The sequence below is a fragment of the Myodes glareolus genome, chromosome 25, assembly GCF_982192425.1.
Source record: "Myodes glareolus chromosome 25, mMyoGla1.1, whole genome shotgun sequence".
In the NCBI taxonomy this organism is placed as follows: Eukaryota; Metazoa; Chordata; class Mammalia; order Rodentia; family Cricetidae; genus Myodes; species Myodes glareolus.
Window position 1 is genome coordinate 21,185,331 of NC_142050.1, and position 18,997 is coordinate 21,204,327.

At 39.8% G+C, this 18,997-nt stretch overlaps 1 protein-coding gene across 9 annotated transcripts in view; it reads right to left on the minus strand.

Moving 5' to 3' along the window:
• The window catches only part of Cadps2 (calcium dependent secretion activator 2), a 535,973-nt gene that overhangs the window by 104,867 nt on the left and 412,109 nt on the right, over nucleotides 1–18,997 (minus strand). For 5 of the 9 annotated variants that reach the window (XM_048450971.3, XM_085683582.2, XM_048450981.3 and 2 more), the window contains exons 16-17: nucleotides 18,722–18,845; nucleotides 16,833–16,853 (exon numbers count right to left, since the gene is read on the minus strand). In XM_048450971.3, coding sequence (XP_048306928.3) covers nucleotides 16,833–16,853; nucleotides 18,722–18,845 — 145 coding nt within the window. The remainder of the gene's footprint in view (nucleotides 1–16,832; nucleotides 16,854–18,721; nucleotides 18,846–18,997) is intronic. The other 4 variants (XM_085683581.2, XM_048450976.3, XM_085683584.2 and 1 more) reach the window with 1 other exon arrangement.

Here is an 18,997-nt window from a genome sequence, read left to right on the forward strand (position 1 = left end):
TGGGAGTCCAAACTGGTATAGCCCCTTTGGTTATCAGTATGATGATTTCTCAGAAAATTAGGAAACAACCTTTCTCAAGACCCAGTAATACCACTTTTGGGTATATATCCAAAGGATGCTCAATCATACCACAAGGACATATGCTCAACTATGTTTATAGAAGCTTTGGTTGTCATAGCCAGAACCTGGAAACAACCTAGATGCCCCTCAACCAAAGAATGGATAAGGAAGATGTGGTACATTTACACAAGGGAGTACTACACAGCAGATAAAAAAGAATGACATCTTGAAATTTGCGGGAAAATGGATAGATCTAGAAAAAAACATATCGAGAGAGGTAACCCAGACCCAGAAAGGCAAATATTGCATGTACTCACTCATAAGTGGCTTTTAGACATAAAACAAAGAAAAACCAGCCTATAATTCATAATCCCAAAGAACCTAGACAACAATGAGGACCCTAAGAGAGACATACATGGATCCAAACTAGATAGGACGTAGAAAAAGACAAGAGTAAATTGGGAGCATGGGGACCATGGGAGAGGCTAGAAGGGGAGGAAAGAAGAAGGGAGGAAAGTGAATAAAAATATATAGCTTAATAAAAACAATAAAAACCCAAACATACAGGCAAAATAAAAACAGAATGTTCATTCAGCAACTATCAATTCATCCACCTATTTCAAGATCATTTTAAAATTCTTCAACAAAAGTGAAGTTAAGGTAATTCATTACTGAACATGGCAGCCTGTTCCATATGGAGGCACTTCAAGCCATTTAATGAAGAAAGAAGAACCTTAAAAAGTTTGAAAACAAACACATATGTGTTATAGGAGAGAGGAAGAGACTTGGGGAAGCATGGCCATAGAGGAAAAGCACGTAGTAAGAAGAGAAGTTCCCAGAGAGGAGAACTGAGGGCAAGACATGGTTTGCGTGAGAGGAGGGTTGGAGAGAATGTGTACAAATGAGGATGTTCTCTGACAAGGTAGGCACCATCAAGCGTTTACCAAGTTTCATCATGTCAATTTTCCTAACACTCATAAGTCAGGTTTATTGTTTGTTTGTTAATTTTTAATGTATATAACTCACAAGGTGAAAGAGATAAAATGCAACAGCAAAAAAAAAAAAAAAAAGACAAACAAAAAACCCAACCACCCACCCACCCAATCAACCAACCAACCAACAAACAAACAAATCGATGAAGAAAAGACTTGGACCTTGTGTGCTCTTACCTGGCTAGAGAATGTGCCAGAGAATTATGCTTCATCACTGCAGGCCTTAAGTGAGATGGGCAACTATTGACAGATGGTACAGTGCAAGCATGTTGTAGCACCTCGGAAAAGACTGAGCTTTAGGAAAATGTGTTTAGTGGTTGTGTGTAAGAGACTCTGTGAAGTCTGTGTACTAGGATGATGGACTCTGGGGAGATAACAGTGGAATGAAAGGGGAGGATACAAGGGATCCTTCCAAACAGTAATCCAAGCCCTAACTATGCCCACAGACGCCGCGAATCACTGAATCAGACAGTCTTTAGGCTTCCTTGTAATTTAGAAAGTATCTGTTGACTAAAACTTTCGAGTTTTAAACTGGGGAGGGGGTAGAAGACGCCTTTAAGCCCAACACTTGGGGAGGCGGAGGCAGATGAATTTCTGAATTTGAGACCAGCCTGGTCAACAGATCGAGTTACAGGAAACTTTTGGGTTTTGTTTTGAAATGTACGATTTTAATGTATGTAGGTGTGTCTGTGTACACACACAAAATACAGTTTTTAAAAGATTAAAAAATAATATATGATGCCGCAGGGCGATTGGTAATGAAAAATCCCCAGACTATCTTAATACAAAATATACAGCTTTAATAAACAGAAGTAAGACTTACAACAGCTTACACCAGAATTCAAACTATTTGTCCAGGCGCAGGAGCCAGGCGAAAGAGAGAGCTAGCGGAGCGGGCTTGCTAGGTTTATAGGTGGGCTTTAGCCTGAGGGCGGCACGCCCCCAAAACAGAATGTGATTGGCTGAACTCCCCTATCAAATATAAAATTCAACCACAGACAAAGAACTTTTATTTCCTTACATACTTTAGGATATTGTTTATTGAACCCTCAAAGCCATCCTATAAGCTAGGGAATCACGACGTCTGTTGTTGGATTCAGAGGGGTTGAAGCCACTTTTCAAGGCCATATGGCTACTAAATAAGAAAGAATTAAGTCTTACCAAGTGATCAGTCCTAGACACACAAGCAACATTAAATGGACTCAGAAGGTTGTATATACATATGTGTAAACACATGTGTTTATATAATGATAAGAATCAAGGAGGATGATATGAATGTGGGGGTTGGGGAGGATATGAAAGGGATGTGGGGGAGAGTAGAAGAGATGTGGGTGCAGGGCTCATGCAAGAAATGGGAGAGAGACAGACAGACAGGTAGAGGTAAAGAAGCAGAGACAGACACAGAGAGACAGAGAATATAACTATATCTCACTTTCTGTACAGTCACGGAGGTTCCTGCCTCCAATGACTTTGTTTGGAAGGGAGAGGCAGTATGCTTTTTTGAATTCCAAGGAAGCCAGAACTCAACATTAAGACTGTGTTTGAACCACCAACAAACCAACTAATGAGTAACAACAAAGAAAATTTACTGAAAAACAATTTGATTCCTTTTCACTATAAATTCTCTGAGTAGAAATCACATACCAATATACAGCTTTAGCTACCAGTATGCAAGAATGGAAAAGAAATGAAAGACAACGTATTTTTATTTAAGTGTGAATGTGTTAAATCAGCTTTTACAGTTGATACTGTACTAAACAAAAAAAAAAAAAACACTGAAAGCATCCTGTGTCCTAGGTGAAACTCAAAAACTGTTTAAACATTTTATTCTTTCAAGATAAAGTTTACTGAGAGGAAGGAAACTTTGTCCTTGAACATAACGGCCACTCTTAATACTTTAAATAAATAGCATTTTTTATCAAGCACAATAAGTACACATCCTTGGTTTTCACCCATTTTTTACTCCAGTGCAGAAGTTTAATGCACTCCACAGCTGGAACTCTGTTAGATAACAAGGTTATCAACAGCTCCATTAAAGTCTACACTGAATATTTGAGGCTAGAATTCCTCTTTAAGAAGCTTTCTTCCACTCTCTTTGTAATGTTTCTCCCACATTACAAATGTTGATATTCCTCAAGCTTCATGGTAAGTTGTCAGTTGTTGTAATACATCTCAGAGAGTGACATTTAAAGCAGGTATGCCTGAAGCAGAGATGTTCCTTCATGAATTTCAATGCACTTCTCTCGGCTGGGATTATTCTTCATTCTGGAACATTTTTCATTTTCTATGATAGCACTCCTTGACTCCCTAAAGCTTATTCTTTTAATTATTCCTCTGTATATTTAAGAAGAGCTCCCACTGGGGAAAGGTAGGGAGATGGGAAGCTGTGAGCAGACAGACTGACTGCTTTGCTATGGTATGCTTTAATTAGGAGTCGAGACCTCAAGGAGCACGTGGACTCCTAGGATGTGCTCCCTGACTGTTTCCTTGCTGCCATTTCTTGTCAGAGTCCCAAGAGGTGGATGACAAATGATGTTCATGGGGAAGGTTGCAAGGGCACCTGGGAAAATGACTACGCACATCACTTCTTTTTCCCATATCTGATATGTTGATTTATCATGCTTTTGATGTAAATTTCACTTTAAAATATTTGATAAAATAATAAATATCCCAGGTAAACTTTACGATTTGATCTCATCATAGCTTGATGAGATTGTTAAGTATTGTGAACACACATGTACCTATGAGCTATTTGTTCCACATCATTAACTCCTTTGTAGGCTCAGGACATTTCTCCCGGGCAATGAAGCAGTTGGAAAGTCAAGGTTGTTATTTGTTTTCTGGCACCTCGTCTTGACAGCCCAACCTTTAGTGAGTGACCTGGTGTCAGACCTAGGGCAGTCAGACTCCAGAGACTCTCAAAATGGGCCAATACTCATGGGTCTTCTAACCTCCAGAGGGAAAGAAGATGGGAAATTAGATACCTTCTTTCCCATTAACCCAAAGACCCCCTCCCGCACCTGCCTGACACCGTAGAACTTGTGCGTAGGTTGGATGGTTCTGGGGTAGCCTCTGAGATGGGTGCTCTAGAGCAGACAGATTGGAAGACAACGTCACAAAAGCGTGGGAGAGGTTCCGAAAACTCAATGCCACGTATTTTTGTAAAATAGTGCTTCCCAGATAACTAAGCAGAGAGAACGCAGCACCCATGACATCCTCTCTGCAGTTGAAATGGTGTTATGGTTCCAGGATTGCCGACACCCACAGGTGGAGCGTCTTCAGTAGATGTGCTGTGCATCAGAACTACCTGAAGGCCTTTCTGAAACACAATTTCTTGGCATCACCCCCAGAGTGTCCGATTCCACTGTCTTGGGTGAGGCCTGAGAATTTGCATTTTGAAATGGTGGTCAGGTGATGCTCCTGATGTCAGTCTCAGGAACACACTGTCAGAACTATCAGCACTCACGAAAGATGGAGTTATATTCAAAGGTGCTCTGTATAAAGTCTATTTCCTCCCTTGTTCGAAGTTAAGCTGTATCCTTTCATCCTTGCAAGTGTGTGTCTCTGTGTGTGAGTATGGACAGGAGTGTGATATGTATGTGAGCAAAAGTCAGAGAAGAACCTCGCTTCTGACCTTGTTGAGGTGGGGCTCTTGTTCACTGCTGCATACACCAGGCTAACCACCCTGGGAAGGCCTGGGGATTCTCTAGTTTCTACTTCTCATGTTGCTATAGGAACACTGGGATTACAGGTGTACACTACCATCGGCATTCTCTGGGTTCTGGGTCCTGAACTCAATCACTTATGCTTGCAGAGAAAGCATTTTACCCCACTGAGCCACCTTCCCAAGACCTCAGGCTCCATCTTTATCTAGACATCATTTAGGTCAAAGGTGACTTCTTTTTCTTGCAAACTCTGAATAAGGTTTGCATTTCTGCATGTTTATCATAAAATGGCATTCATATCTGGGCAGTTCTGTCTGTGGATGAAAATGATCTGCAGTGGTATGACTTCCCTACAGTTGCTTAGAATCTGCAAGTGTGTGATGCTTTAATTGTTTGAAAACAGGAAGCCTTTGGCCTCCTACTTTCATGACTCCCTTTGGGATCAACTCATTTAATGACTGTCATTAAAGCACAGTTACAAGCAATATTGCTTTAGAATTAGTACTAATAATATGGTGCCTTGGACAGATTCTTCTACAGTTATTGTCACATGAAATACTTTATTTGAATTGGCTTTAACATGAATAAATTCCTTTTTTAGGTTAACAGCAGACCATAGTGAAGAAGGCAACTAGGGTATAAGTCTTAGGCAGCTGCAGATGATTTAAAAAGAGGGACTGCCATATGAGGGACTCATAAAAAGAGGGACTCGTGTGGCGGTCCATGAGTGACAGGCCATAACAGATGAGGAAAAGTCACTGATTTGATGTGATACTTCCTTACGTAGAAATTTTGAGACATATCGACACCCTCCCCTTGGCTTAAAATTCTTCAAATAGGGCTGAAGAGATGGCTCAGGGGTTAAGAGCGTTTGGTCTTGCAGAGGACCTGGGTTCAATTCCTAGTATTCCCATGGCGGCTCACAGTCATCCGCCACCCCTGTTCCTGGGGATTCAACAAGGCGTGCAGTTGACGCACACACAGACATGCAGGCAATACATTCATATACATAAAGTAAAATAAACAAAAAGCAAGGGGTTGTGATGATGGACTATGACAAACAGAAACAAATGTTTTACCATGTTAGAAGATGTTATAGTGTACGCTTATCAGAACATTACTAAAATTGTGTGTGAATTACTAAAATTGAGCATGTGTGAATCTGTTTCCAGAGCGAAACAGTCAAAGGCTTCCTAAAAAGCACACATCTCCAGCAGAGCTGCTGGCTGTGTAAGTTTCCTATAGTACAGAGGTTTCCCCTTTCATGTAATACATATGTGCATATATATCACATCACATTACCAATTAGTCCGTTTTGTTTCGTGTTGGCTTTCTGGCTACTTGGCCATCCTCTGTCAGTAAGGAATCCTTCTTAATTTCCCATACCATGATATTTGCGCAGGCTTTGAGCACTTACCGACTCTGCTCAGAGAGAAGAGGAGAAACCTGTCAGCTTGCATTACTCCGATTTGGAAAGAGCCTTCCTAATGCATCTCAGCTGCTCATGTTAACAAGGTGATGCCGGAGCCACAGTGCTACATGTCACTTGGTTTACCTGTTGACACGCCGCTAGTAAATAAACAGGGGGTTACCAATCAGGTGCTTTCAAGTTGTGACCTTGGAGAATGACAGGCTACAGAACTGCTTGTGAAAGTGGAGATGCTTGTTATTTGCAAGGCAGTATTTATCTGTGAATCACATTCCATATGGAAGTTAAAAAAAAAAGCCAGAAAGAACCAACAACAAACCCGTGACATACTGTCAAGTGAGCTGAGCAAACCGACCTATTTTTTGAGACCTTTTAGGAAGCAGGTGTTGAATGCCTGTAATGAGATTTTCATGCATCTTCAGAGGAATGGGGGAAAATTCTAGCCAGAGCATTCAGAGTGTCATGCATTATATCCCCCCCCCATCCCTCCCAGCCCGAGCCAAGGGACAGTTCCTGCTGGGGAGTACACGGAAGGGGCTCTACAGGGAAGTTTCTTGTCTGTGTGGTGCTCGTGTTCTCGGTCAGAACTTTTTCAGTAGGCTCCTCTTTATCAGAGGTTAATTGTTAGAAGAATGAAAAATTTTCTAGTTATAAGAGACTCTACAAATGCTCAGTATCCTGATTTATTATCTAGCAGCTTCATCCATTTCTATGTAAAAAAAAATGAAGGGACTAAAATGGAATATGCCATTTTTTAAAAAAACGTTAAAACAGTTTGTTTCAAGCTTAGTTATAAAATAAATGGAGAGGACTGACTGAAAGGGTGAAAATCATAGCCTGAGATAGTTAAAAGGAACGACACTTACGAGGTCGGCATTTCCCTTGTTACACAGGCACACTAATCTCTCTGGAGACTAAGGTTTCATTCAGGAAGCCCATTTTTCAGTCATCGCATTGTAAGCATCCAATCTTTCCCTAGGGATGTGTATTCCAAATTTCTTTCAGATCCCAGGCTCGCACACAGACTGACATTTCTGTTCATTGACCATAGGCTCTCATACTAATTGTACAGAAGTAACAGGAGAAAAAACTGCTGTCACCTTAGTGTGATTCATAACCATGCTACTAAATTTAACTCTTCACCACCAGAAACTTAAGAAAAAGGGAACAGAGTCTTCCAGATACAACAGGGCAGCTGTATGCATGAACTGAGAGGGTTTGCGACCACATGAGTAAGACTTGTGCAAGTTCAAGTCAGAGAAATTCCAACATGGGGAGGGGAGGTGGGCATGAAGTCAAGAAAGCTACTGGCCACTGAAAGCCAGTAGGAAACCGAGCGTTACTTTTCATTAACAGCCCCAAAGGTCACCTGAGAACATATGGGCCGCAAAAATTGAAAATTATGGGTGTAATTTAAAAAAAAAAGAGGGTATAGAGTTGGGTGGGTAGGAGAGAGGGGGTGTATCTGAGAGGAGTTGGGGGGAGGGGTGAATATGGTCAACACATCTCGTATGATGTTCTTGAGGAACAAGCCATGAAGTATAATACACGGTATTTGCCAATATTAGAAAGATAATTCACTGAATATGTTTCTCCCCTAGAATCATTATGTGAGGCGAATATTTACATCATCAGTTCTAATGGCACTGTTTCATTTGATATCTTTTATGCACTCCTCAGGAGTCTCCTTATTGTGGCATAGGAGCCCAGCTCTTTGGAAGGCACTGAGAATGGAATACGGGACAGTCCATGGCAAAATCTCTTTTGGGGAGTCTAAGAAGGGAGGAATTTGAGCTTTTTGGCAGATCTACCAAACAATATATCACCAGATACTGCAGTAGATTATTAGGAGTCCACTGCAATCCCTTGGGGACCAGGAATCACCTTTAATCTGTTATGTTTAAAACCAGTCGTACTTGAAAAATAATCTCCTTGGCTTGTAACCATCTAAACTTGGGAATTTGGATAGCACAGAAGTGCAGGGGTAGCTCACCCAGTCGGTTCTTGTTTTTATTAACTTCACACTTTAACAGAAGTAGAAATGTCTTACCACCAGGCACAATGCACACTTGAAAGCCACCCCTTGGGGAGGTAAGAAGTAAAGGCAAGGGAAATCAGAGGAAGACTTTACTCTCTGACAGCAGCTGAAGAGGTATAGAGTTCAGGATGCACATTTTGAACCGTGATATCATGTTTAAAAACAGAAGGGGAAGGCCTAGAAAAAAGATACAGGTACCATTCACAGGAAGAAGAAGAGATACACAATGAAGTAACAATAATCCGAAAAGATATGGGTGGAGTTGGTATCAGCATCACAGGACACTGAACTGGCTCTGAAGTGGATGATTACTTGGGTTTTCATCAAGAACAATTTTCCCCTTCCAGGAATAGACTGACAGAGGAACTCTCTTTGATATTTAAATGTTATGTGCCTTAGGATGATTGAGAACACCCGCCTCCTCTCATACTTGTCAGCCAGCATGGTGGGCTTCAGCTTTCTGATTTCTTACAAATATCCACACCCTGGCCACTTTAGTTCTTTAGCACCAGAGGATAGTGTTGGTGTGTTTCATTCCAATTTGTGGGTAGATCCCTAAAACCAAAGGGAACATGAGGTATTTCGAGTAGTCCTACAAGGAGAAACATATCCCACCACTGTTCTGAACCTACACTTGGAAAAGCAAGGAAAGATGCTGAGGGAACGCAGACTTGGAACCAATGGAATCAATTTCTGAGTGCAGAAGCCTCATTCTCCTACCATCCCTGACCCTGTGCATATGTACTGCAGAGGTTCTAAGAGCGTAGCAAACCTTATTTCATGTTTCTGCAGTGGACAAGTGCACATTCCTTTTCCTCATTTGACTTCTCACAGTTACCTGAATCTGCAAAAAGCAACTGGTCCACTGTGTACCAAAGACTTTCCTTTGTATTGGGAAAACTGAATCTACATACAGACACTAAAACCTTGTTAGGAATGAGCGAGTGATACATTTATTTGCCATTTCTGGTTAGTAATACTTGCAGCCCTTGCTTATAATGCCTCCAAACATCTTTTCATCCGTAGGAACTAATCTGCCTATGCTGGAATAAGCTAATTAGTGGGAACATAAATTACATAGAATGGGGTATTTTCTTCTGTTGTTAATGAGTAGGTAGAGAAAAGTTGAAGCAAACAAACAGAATCCTTGTTCTTTCTAAATCAGAGAAAGAAAAGATAAAATGAATTAGTATTATGCTTAAGTATAAACTTAATAGGAAATAATAATCTGGCAGGATCAATGATGTTCAATTCAGTATAAGGATAAAAGCACATTAAGAATAATAGTTTTATTGGATTATATTACTGGATGGAATCAAAGCAATATATGGCTATTAGGAAAAATGTATCTTCTTAGGTAATTTAAACATGTCATTACCATGTGAAAGATAGCCAAATCTTTAAAAATATAGTACAGAAATAAAGCTTGGTGTGACCCTTTGGCTAGTGGTAACAACAGGTAGACCAGTGTATCCACCAGATCGTTATAGTGTGTTCATAAATTTCTTTTGCTAAAAGCTTTGGGGCACTAAGAACTCAGACTTTAATGGTTTCCTCAAATACATTATAAAATACCATTTCTTCCTTTCGTTCTATTATCAGAGATATCTATTGGTGTACCACTAATTAGCAGGTAGTTTAGAAACAGAGATTTTACTGTGTGAAAGATCCCATTATTTCTAACACACAATTCAAAAAGTCAAATGGGAATTCTTCAATTATGTGTTGGTTTCTACTGGGTCAAGACTCAGTAGTCTTCAGTTTATAGATGATTTTCTCCAAAGTCATGCTTTAAAACATAAGTTCCAAACATCAGTTCATGCTGACACCTATTTTTAAATTTTAAATTAAATTTTAAAATCTTGTGGATATGCATGTGTTTGTATGTATGTGTAGTGACATCCATCTAACACTAACAAATTTAAGTTTTTAAGCCAGCACATCTAAGTTCTATGAGAAAATGGTCATTATGTTAGAAATATTGGCAAGAAGCTACTCACTGCTGACAAGACACTTTCAACAACAGCGCTATTTTGAATATCCTTCTGTTTCTTGGCACAAAGACCTTAAGCAAAGTCTACTTATTTATTATTTATCACCCTCGCCCAACAACGTAGTGTAGTGCTAAATTAAAATGCCACCCAGATGGCACACACATCCTCATGACGTAAGGACTGCCACAGTGCGACTTCTTTTCTCAAAGAGAGTAAGCACAGAGTCGCCTGGGAAAGCATTTCTGTGCCATTCAACTGGTCCTCTGGAGATGAGTCCACTGGGGATTAGATCTGGGAACCTAGCAACGTGAGGACCAAAATGGGTCTTCACAGCACAAAGTCCTCTCCTGTTCCATCCGTGCCAGGCACCTCCAAAGGCCTAAATTCAAAAGCAGCCTATTTAATAAAAATCTATACCAAAGAACCATGTCAAGGCTAGCTCTGAGAAGCATGCGTACATTGTAAGTCACAATACAAAGCATGGTTCCTAGAGCATCACCGGGATTGATGGCATACGTATTACTGCTGTTCTTGTCTATAAGAGACACCTTGAACTAGATAATCCAAAGGGATTTTTCATCCAAAACAACACCTTGTTTGTATTATCAAGCCTTTCAACTTAAGAAAAATAAGTGATTAGGAAAATAAGGTTTAAGGGTCATGATGAATTCTAGATTATAACAAGCTAATCTCACTGTTACAAAACTAGCAATAAAAGTGAACAGATTTTTAAAAACATTGGTTTTGGTACAATGGAAATCAAAGATTATTCATGAAGTACTAAAAAATAATAAACCCAATCCACTAGTATTTCATAATCCCCAAATTAAATAAGAATTACATTTCCAAAACTTCAAATGCTCCAAGTGAAATAACAGCTCAAAGGAAACATGCTATGCCCAACAAGGAAAAACATCAAATGAGGCCATTTGTTTTCATCAATTTATCTCCAGATTTTAAAATCCCTTTATTCGACACACTTGTGCCTCCAATGGACAACAAGAAATCCCAGGGGATAGATGAAACCGTGAATCACAACTGAGCAGCACAGTGGATCATGGAACAGTGGAAATGACGGATTGCTCCATACTGTCTATGCAGCCGTAACCTGTGCCTTCTCCGATCCTGCATTGGGGCCATGCTGCCTCTCTCTCCTGTAATAAGAGCATGCGACTCTGGTTTATTTTCCAATCCTGTGATTTTTAAGTGGCTAGTTTTCGCCCTATATTTTAATTATTCAGTGATTGGTTTGAATGACCTTTTACAAGGCAGCTTGCCAGCTTATGGATGTTCTTTCTGCTGTAAGTAGCCAGACAACTGTCTGTGTTGTAAGCTCATTTGTTCATTCAATAAATATTTACTGGGTTCCATGCATGTGCTGTGCCTGGCACTTCACTCTAAACTGGGGATGAATCCGCTACTGAAATACATACCCCTCTCCTCATGACGCTAACACTACATGGTGGTAAATAAGATGAAGGAAGAATATTGTCCCCTCTGGTTTTACAAACAGCAAGAATTTTTAACATGACAACTGAGATATACGGGGAAAAATTAAACTAAGTGAAAATGTAATGATACCAACTGTTCAAGAGGGAGACCATGAAGAAGGAAAGCACACGATGGAAGCCCAAAGTTTTAATGGCCTATTTACAAGATATATGACTCCAGATAAATTGTTTAGCCACTCAATCGATTTCCTCAAATAATAATACGCACCCCAAAGTTTCACTGTAAGTGGTAAATGAGGTGACGTCTATAAACTCCTTAGAAAGAGCCTATCACAAAAACGTTGTCTCATATTGGTGAGTGACTTTATTTTGGGGGAAAACAGTGATGAAAGAGTGTTCACCATTAGCTTTTGTAAGATGGCTGAGGAAGGTGACATAGAATGTTATCATCTTCAATCTGAAAGTCTTAGAGGCCCAGCAGTCAGTGGAGAAAACACAGAATGCATTTCTGGGTCTCAGATACTTCCCACAGAGGCAGAATTTTGATAATGGTAGCACAACTTGTTTTCTGAAAGTCTCAGTGACTTCTATAAAATACCCAATTTTTGTAAACTTCCAGGACATGCAGTCTGACAGATGACAAAATCATAAGAAATCTTGGGCAGATTTTTCTTCTTTCCTAGGTAGTTCAAGAGATTTTTTTTTTTTCCCGAAGGATACATAAATAGTTCACTTTTAAAATCACCCTGGTTCACGTATCAGAAAACCCCCTTGGTCTGGCCTACTACAAAATGGAACTAAAGGAATATACATTTCTTAAAATCTTTCATTGATTTAGAACATTCCTCAGGTTTCTGTCAATCCACCTACAACAAAGAATATACTTATTTTTATTTTTTATATATATAAGCACTTAACTTTAACAAAATTATTTCTCTTAATGGTGCTCAGTTGTCTAGGTAAATGGATTGTAAATAGGAGTGAAGGGAAGTTGTCCTATCAGGGTCAGAGAGGTATATGGCAAGGATTGTTCCTTCTCCCCCTCTCTTTAGCCACATAGTACAAGTGCCTCTGCTCATATGTCCAAACGGTGCATTGAGATCTCTCCTTATTTCACAGAAGAAACAAAGCACCAAAGGCTAGGGATAAGGACAGAGTCTAGTCTGGGATGGATGACATCCATCTACAAAAGTGGGAAAGGCCTGAAACTGAGAATCTTCTGTAAAGCAAAGGACACGGTCAATAGAACAATGAGGCAGCATACTGAATGGGAAAAGATCTTCACCAGTTCCACATCAGAGAGAGGAATGATTGCCAAAATATATAAAGAAGTCAAGAAATTGGTCATCAAAATACCAAATAATCCAATAAAAATGGGGTATAGAACTAAACAGAGAATTCTTAACAGAAGAATCTCAAATGGTCAAAAGACAATTAAAGAAATATTCAACATTCTTAGCCATCACAAAAATAAAAACAACACTGAGATACCATCTTACACCTGTCAGAATGGCTAAGATCAAGTCCACCAATGATAACTTATGCTAGAAAAGATGTGCAGTAAGCGGAACACTCCTTCATTGCTGGTGGGAAAACAAACTTGTGTAACCACTTTGGAAATCAGTATGGCGGTTTCTCAGAAAATTGAATTTGGGATTGTCTGCATAGCTAAAAAGCTTTCTCTATTTTGCTCATTTATCCCTCCCAGATCTGTCGAAGGGCATTTGACAACGTAAGGTGCTGCTCCTTAACAGGTTTCATAGTCCAGGATTGACAGGTTTCAGGTTTAGAGTTCCCAATTTCCATTAATTGTATTCTATAATGTTCACACCTTTTAACTTAAAGCAATAGCCTCTTGCTATGATGTAAATCTGTTCCAGTTCTCTTACAGGTTCCTGGAAAAGTTCTACTGCTATATCAAAATCAGGTCTGGTAAAAAAAAAACCTAACAGTCTCCAGAGCCTTTTGCTAACCCCAGCCAGTTTTAAGCATATTTTACAGGTCATTCCTACTGCTTAGGCCAAGACCAAGTCACAAAGCGTTCTCCGGATAATGCAAAACACCTACAACAGCTCCTGGGACTTCACCCTTGGTACCAGCTCTCCCAGATGAAGGGCACCTACCAACTAAAATCTGGGTATATCTGATACACCCGAGCCTCATCTGTCCAACCAGGGCACTTCCCTGTTCCATTCTTTCTGGCAGTTAATGCATAGGACAAATAATAACATTTTTTTTTCTCCTAGCCACCTGCCTTCCCTTCTTCCTCAAAAAGCAGCTGCCTAAGGACTCCAGGATGACAGCAAACTGGCTGCCACCCCAGACACTCCTCTTGCTGAGCATGAGTATGCCAACTCTCAGCTCTCCCCTCTCCCACGTCGCCCCATGCCCACAGGAAGTAGCCAGACTTGAGCCAACACCCATTTATCCAGAGAGCCTAAAATATTAGTCATAAATATCATCTAAGATCCTTGTCACACCCCTATATCCAAAGAGTCTGGAATGTTAGTCCAGACTCCAATTCCCAGCCTGCCAAGTGCTGGCCCCCCCTCCCCCTTGGGGAGGGTCAGGACCACTCACACAGGGTATTTAGGGTTGCACCAGAACAAGGAACATGTGGTTTTGGGTTTGTGTGCGTGCTTCCTCTGTCTTTCCCCTGCCATGCTCCTGGCCACCCGGGAGTGTGCCGTTTATTAAACATGGGCATTTGATTTGGCTTAATCTGGTTTGATTGGAGTTCTTTGCAACTGGTGGAGAGGCTTTTCTTAACAGGGATATTTTAACATATGTTTAATAATTTATTTATTTACTTACTTATTTTCTAGTGTGCACATGACATGTGTGAGAAAACCTGTGAACAACCCGAGGGAGTCTGTTCTTTCCTTCAACCATATGTGTTCTGGGGACTGGACTCAAATTGTCAGGCATGGTGTAAAGTATCTTTATCTGCTGAGCCATGCTGCTGGTGGCTTCACAAAATATTTTGAGAGAGTTTGTTAAAAAAAAACACAGGACTGCTGATATTGTGTGGTCTGTCATGTGTTGAGATGATAAAAATCGCATTTTATTCTAATTATCTATTTTTTCACAAGTGCAATCGGTAACTGCCGTAGGTTGTCTTTCTTACCCCCTTTTGCGTCTCAGTGTTTTGTACCTGTCACATTTCAGGACTCAGAGTCTAGAAAGCAATAGAAAAAGCTTCCTGCTCCTCACCAAGAAATAGAGCCCTTAGTAGAAGATGTGTGCTTTAAAATGCAAGGAGAATTTGTCTATAACATTGCAAGTGGATGTGATATGAGTATGGTTTACCCACTTGTCTCATGCACCATTGTTTCCCGATGGAAACTAATTAGCAAAAGTTCAGAACACTGACTCTATCACCAGGTTAGGTGCCCAGACACAAGAGGAAGAAGGCAATCAGCATTCTGCTTGAAAGAGTCTGAAGAGGGGACAGGAAGAAAGTACAGAAAATGATATACACAGTTAAATTGATTACAGTTGTGGTAAGGAGTTTAAAAAAAAAAGAAGAAGACCGTTAACATTTCAGAGATTCAGAAACATCTATACCCATACATATACCTACCTGCAGACACAGACACACATACATACACAATTTCCTAAGACAGGGATCTGACAGTCTCTGCTCATTTGTTCAGAGTTAAGAACATCTTCTTTTTGCTTAATAGTGGTTTTGCTTTTTATCCCCATGCCAGCTTTCAAAAGTGAGCAAGGAAGACGATTCTCACTTCTGTTTGTGAGAACCCTTCAGATATTCGTAACCACTTCCAAATAAGACGAGGGTCCATGCTTAGTACATAATGTATAACATGTACGGCATCTAGTTTCTTATTTTGAATTCATATAAAACTACCGATGATCTTTCAGAGACAAATAGCATATATTTCCTCTATAAAGCATTAGCAATAGTTGTAAAAAATAAAAAAAGTATTTTTATTATCCTAGTGAAAGTGATCAGACAATTGATCTGACTGGGGAGTTACTTATAAATGTCAGAGCATACAGCCAAGAGGAAGGAAGACAACATACACAGCCAAAAGGAAGGAAGACAACACACACAGCCAGTAGGAAGGAAGACAACACAATGAAAAGGCAGCTTATGGATGAGACAAAATATATCCAAAAGAGGGCTAACATTTGAAATATATAACACACAATCCAATTAATAGCAGAAACCCCAAATAACCCAATGAAAATGGACAAAAGAACAAAATTAGACATTTATCAAATGAGGACCTACAAATGGCCAATGGGTCTCTTGCTTAGAAGAAAAATGTTCAATGCTATTAATCTTCACTAGAATGCATGTAAAATCAAAATGAAATATTACCTGCTCTTGAACAACAATGGTCACAAAAACCCTACTGCCTGATATAACAAGCGGTGGGCAAGGACATGAAGGGAGGAGCTTAGATACCGTGGGTACCAATGGAAATGGGTACACATGCTGTGGAAAACATGCTATGGAGGAGCATGAAAAAATAAAAATATAGAACTATCATAGGGTCTGCTATACATTCAAAAGAACAGAAATGAAAATCTTCAGATATCTGCACTTCCATCTCACTGCAACTTTATGCACAATAACCAAACCACAGAAACAGTGTCTACTGACAGAGAAAGGCTTTTGGCAAATTTGGTCTATGCAGACACAAGGAAGTCCCATCCTTACCCTTTGTGATCCACACGTACATGACGAGCATCACGGTAACAAAGCAAACCGGCTATGGTAAGACAAATACTACGTGATAGCACTGAGTGCTCTGTAACATTGGGGAAGATGGGGAGTAGACCGGTTTGGAGGTAGGTAGAGCAGGAAAGCATCACCTCTGTTGTGTGAAGTTTCCGGCCACAAGATCAGTAAACCATACAGACACACCATGTATCAGAGTGAGCTCTGGCCAGCAATGCTGTTTTGCATACTTAAGTAGTGCTATGAGCACATACAGTTCCTTCTTTTCCCCCTCTTCCCAAGCTGGTTATAATAATAAGGAAGAGGGTGGGAGGAAACTTCTGGAAGTGGTAGACAGGTTTATAATATATACTGTGAAAGGTTCCATGGCTGCATTTTTATATACATTAAATATATGCTAGGTTTTATGACAGCGGAACTTCAAAGATGTTTCTCAAAAGTCATATGCCACCACATTAGAAATAACAGCACGTGCATGCAGAAACACATTACCTGTGTCCTTTTCTGCGGGCCCTAAAACATAAGAAAAGAGAATTTAAGGCTAAGCAAGCAAAGAAAACTAGCCTGTCTTCCTAAATCTAAATCATTTTATATGTTCTTGCTCTGGCCTGAACATTAAAAATAAACTAAAATAAAAATAGGAAAGTTGCAAGTAGGAACTAAAAAAGCATACAAGTTTTCCTCAGTGAATGAGCAAACATTTTATATTTTTGAAGTAAGACAGCTTAGCAGTCCTCCTTGAGTAGACTGTTGGATCCATTTCCTAGAATATTGTCATCTTAAACTCAAGATGACTCCAGGAAAGGGCACAATGGGAGGATCCCTCCTTCCTCTCTATGTGGTCTTAGGACAGACTTCTCTATGGACAAATAAAAGAAGATCTTCCATTTCTTTTACAATGGACTCTACAACTATAAACTACTGAGCAGCTCTGAGAAATGCAGTCTATTATCCTGTCTGGATTCTTGCATAGCAGTAAAACACTATTGCCAGAGGAGCTCAGAAAGAAAAGTTGCCTTCAGTGAGTTTTAGATCGGAAACATAGTTGTACAAAATGATACTTTAATGGTTGAAGGTCCCCACCAACTTTCCCTCTGAGATAGTTGAAAGGTTTTAACGTCAGTTTGTATATCAGTTCTTTTAATCATGTTTGGAACACTCCAAAGTCCTAAATGTGAAAACTACATGAACGAGCATTCAAGAGTGAAAGCCGAAGTGTTCATCTTCCATTTCTTTCAAATGACCGAGTGTTCACTGCGTTTGCTTTAACACAACATGATATCATAATTAATGATGTTAAGCTGGTAACTAAGGAGGTTTCATGTTGTTACTCTCGTGATATAATATTGGTTGCTATGGTGATGAGATGGCTTTTTTGTTAATCACTCAGGAGGTTGGTTATCACATGCTTGTTAGTGAGCTTGTCTAGATTTGGAGAAAAAAAAGGAAAGACAGAACAACATTTATCTTTCTCATTGACTGAAAACTAATGAAAAGTATTCTAATACCAATTAGTTCACAAATTAACCATTCACTAAGCAGAATTTTAAAAGATTAAAAGTTACCAAACTTTATCTACAGGATGACTACGTTCTTATTTTAGGATATAAACATTCAATAAACATTTAGCAAGACACAAATTTTTCCTTTCTCTTTGGTAATGATACATGTATGCTCTAAGTCTGTTTTATGATTATTTGAACAAACAACTTAAAATCCTCTTCAATACTTTAGATTTTAAAAGAGTGGAAAATAAAATCTGATCTTGTGACTGTCACAACTTCCCATCTATTTATCTCTAAACATTTAAGACATCAGTGTCCTTAATGAATAAAACTCAAAGAGGAGAAAAAAGTGCACAGCTCTCTCAAGAGGTTCCATCTTCGAAACGCATCAATATAGAGCAATCAATTAGAAGCGGCAGGAAGTTCTATCGGCTTATGTCAGCCCTCCCAACAATCCACAAGTTTCTTCCTCTTCTGAACGACACTGTAGATCAGAAAATAAAATTCCATAATGCTACGCTGACCCCGATCAGGAAAGAACCCACAGCCCGTAGTTTAAATGTTAGGCATACTTACAGTAATGTCAAAAAAATACAACCCATGAAAACACCTTTTGGTTTCTTGAAAACTCAAAATAAGAACAAAGGACAACTTGAGCACGGATCCTAGGTCTTTCATTCAAGCCGAGTCCCAGGAGGCATATTAAAGCAATGAATAGGAAAAGCGCTTCAGTTCGCCAGCTGAGATTTTAATGAGACATTTCCCTTTGCCACGGCACAGGATTGTTCGGGGAGGGAAAGGACTTCTCAGAGAAAATTCAGTTAATAGGCACTGTTGGCTCTCACAGCCACTTCGGCAATTGCTCGGGGCACTGACCTTCAATTTTGGCATACTCCGTGAGCCTAGTGTAATTGATCAAGGCAGCTTTCTCCAGACATTTTCTGACCACTTTCTTCACCTCCTCTGCGGGGATAGGAGTGGCAATGTCTTTCATTAAAACCTACAGAGAGAAGAGAAGGGTGGGGTGGGCGGAAAAAAAGTAGAGAGAAGGGACGCTGCATAAAATAAGGTCTAAAAACAAATTAAACAAATTGCCCCAGACTTGAGTGTTCCTGGGAAGGGGGAGGGGTCTCAGTAACTTGTGGGAAGTAA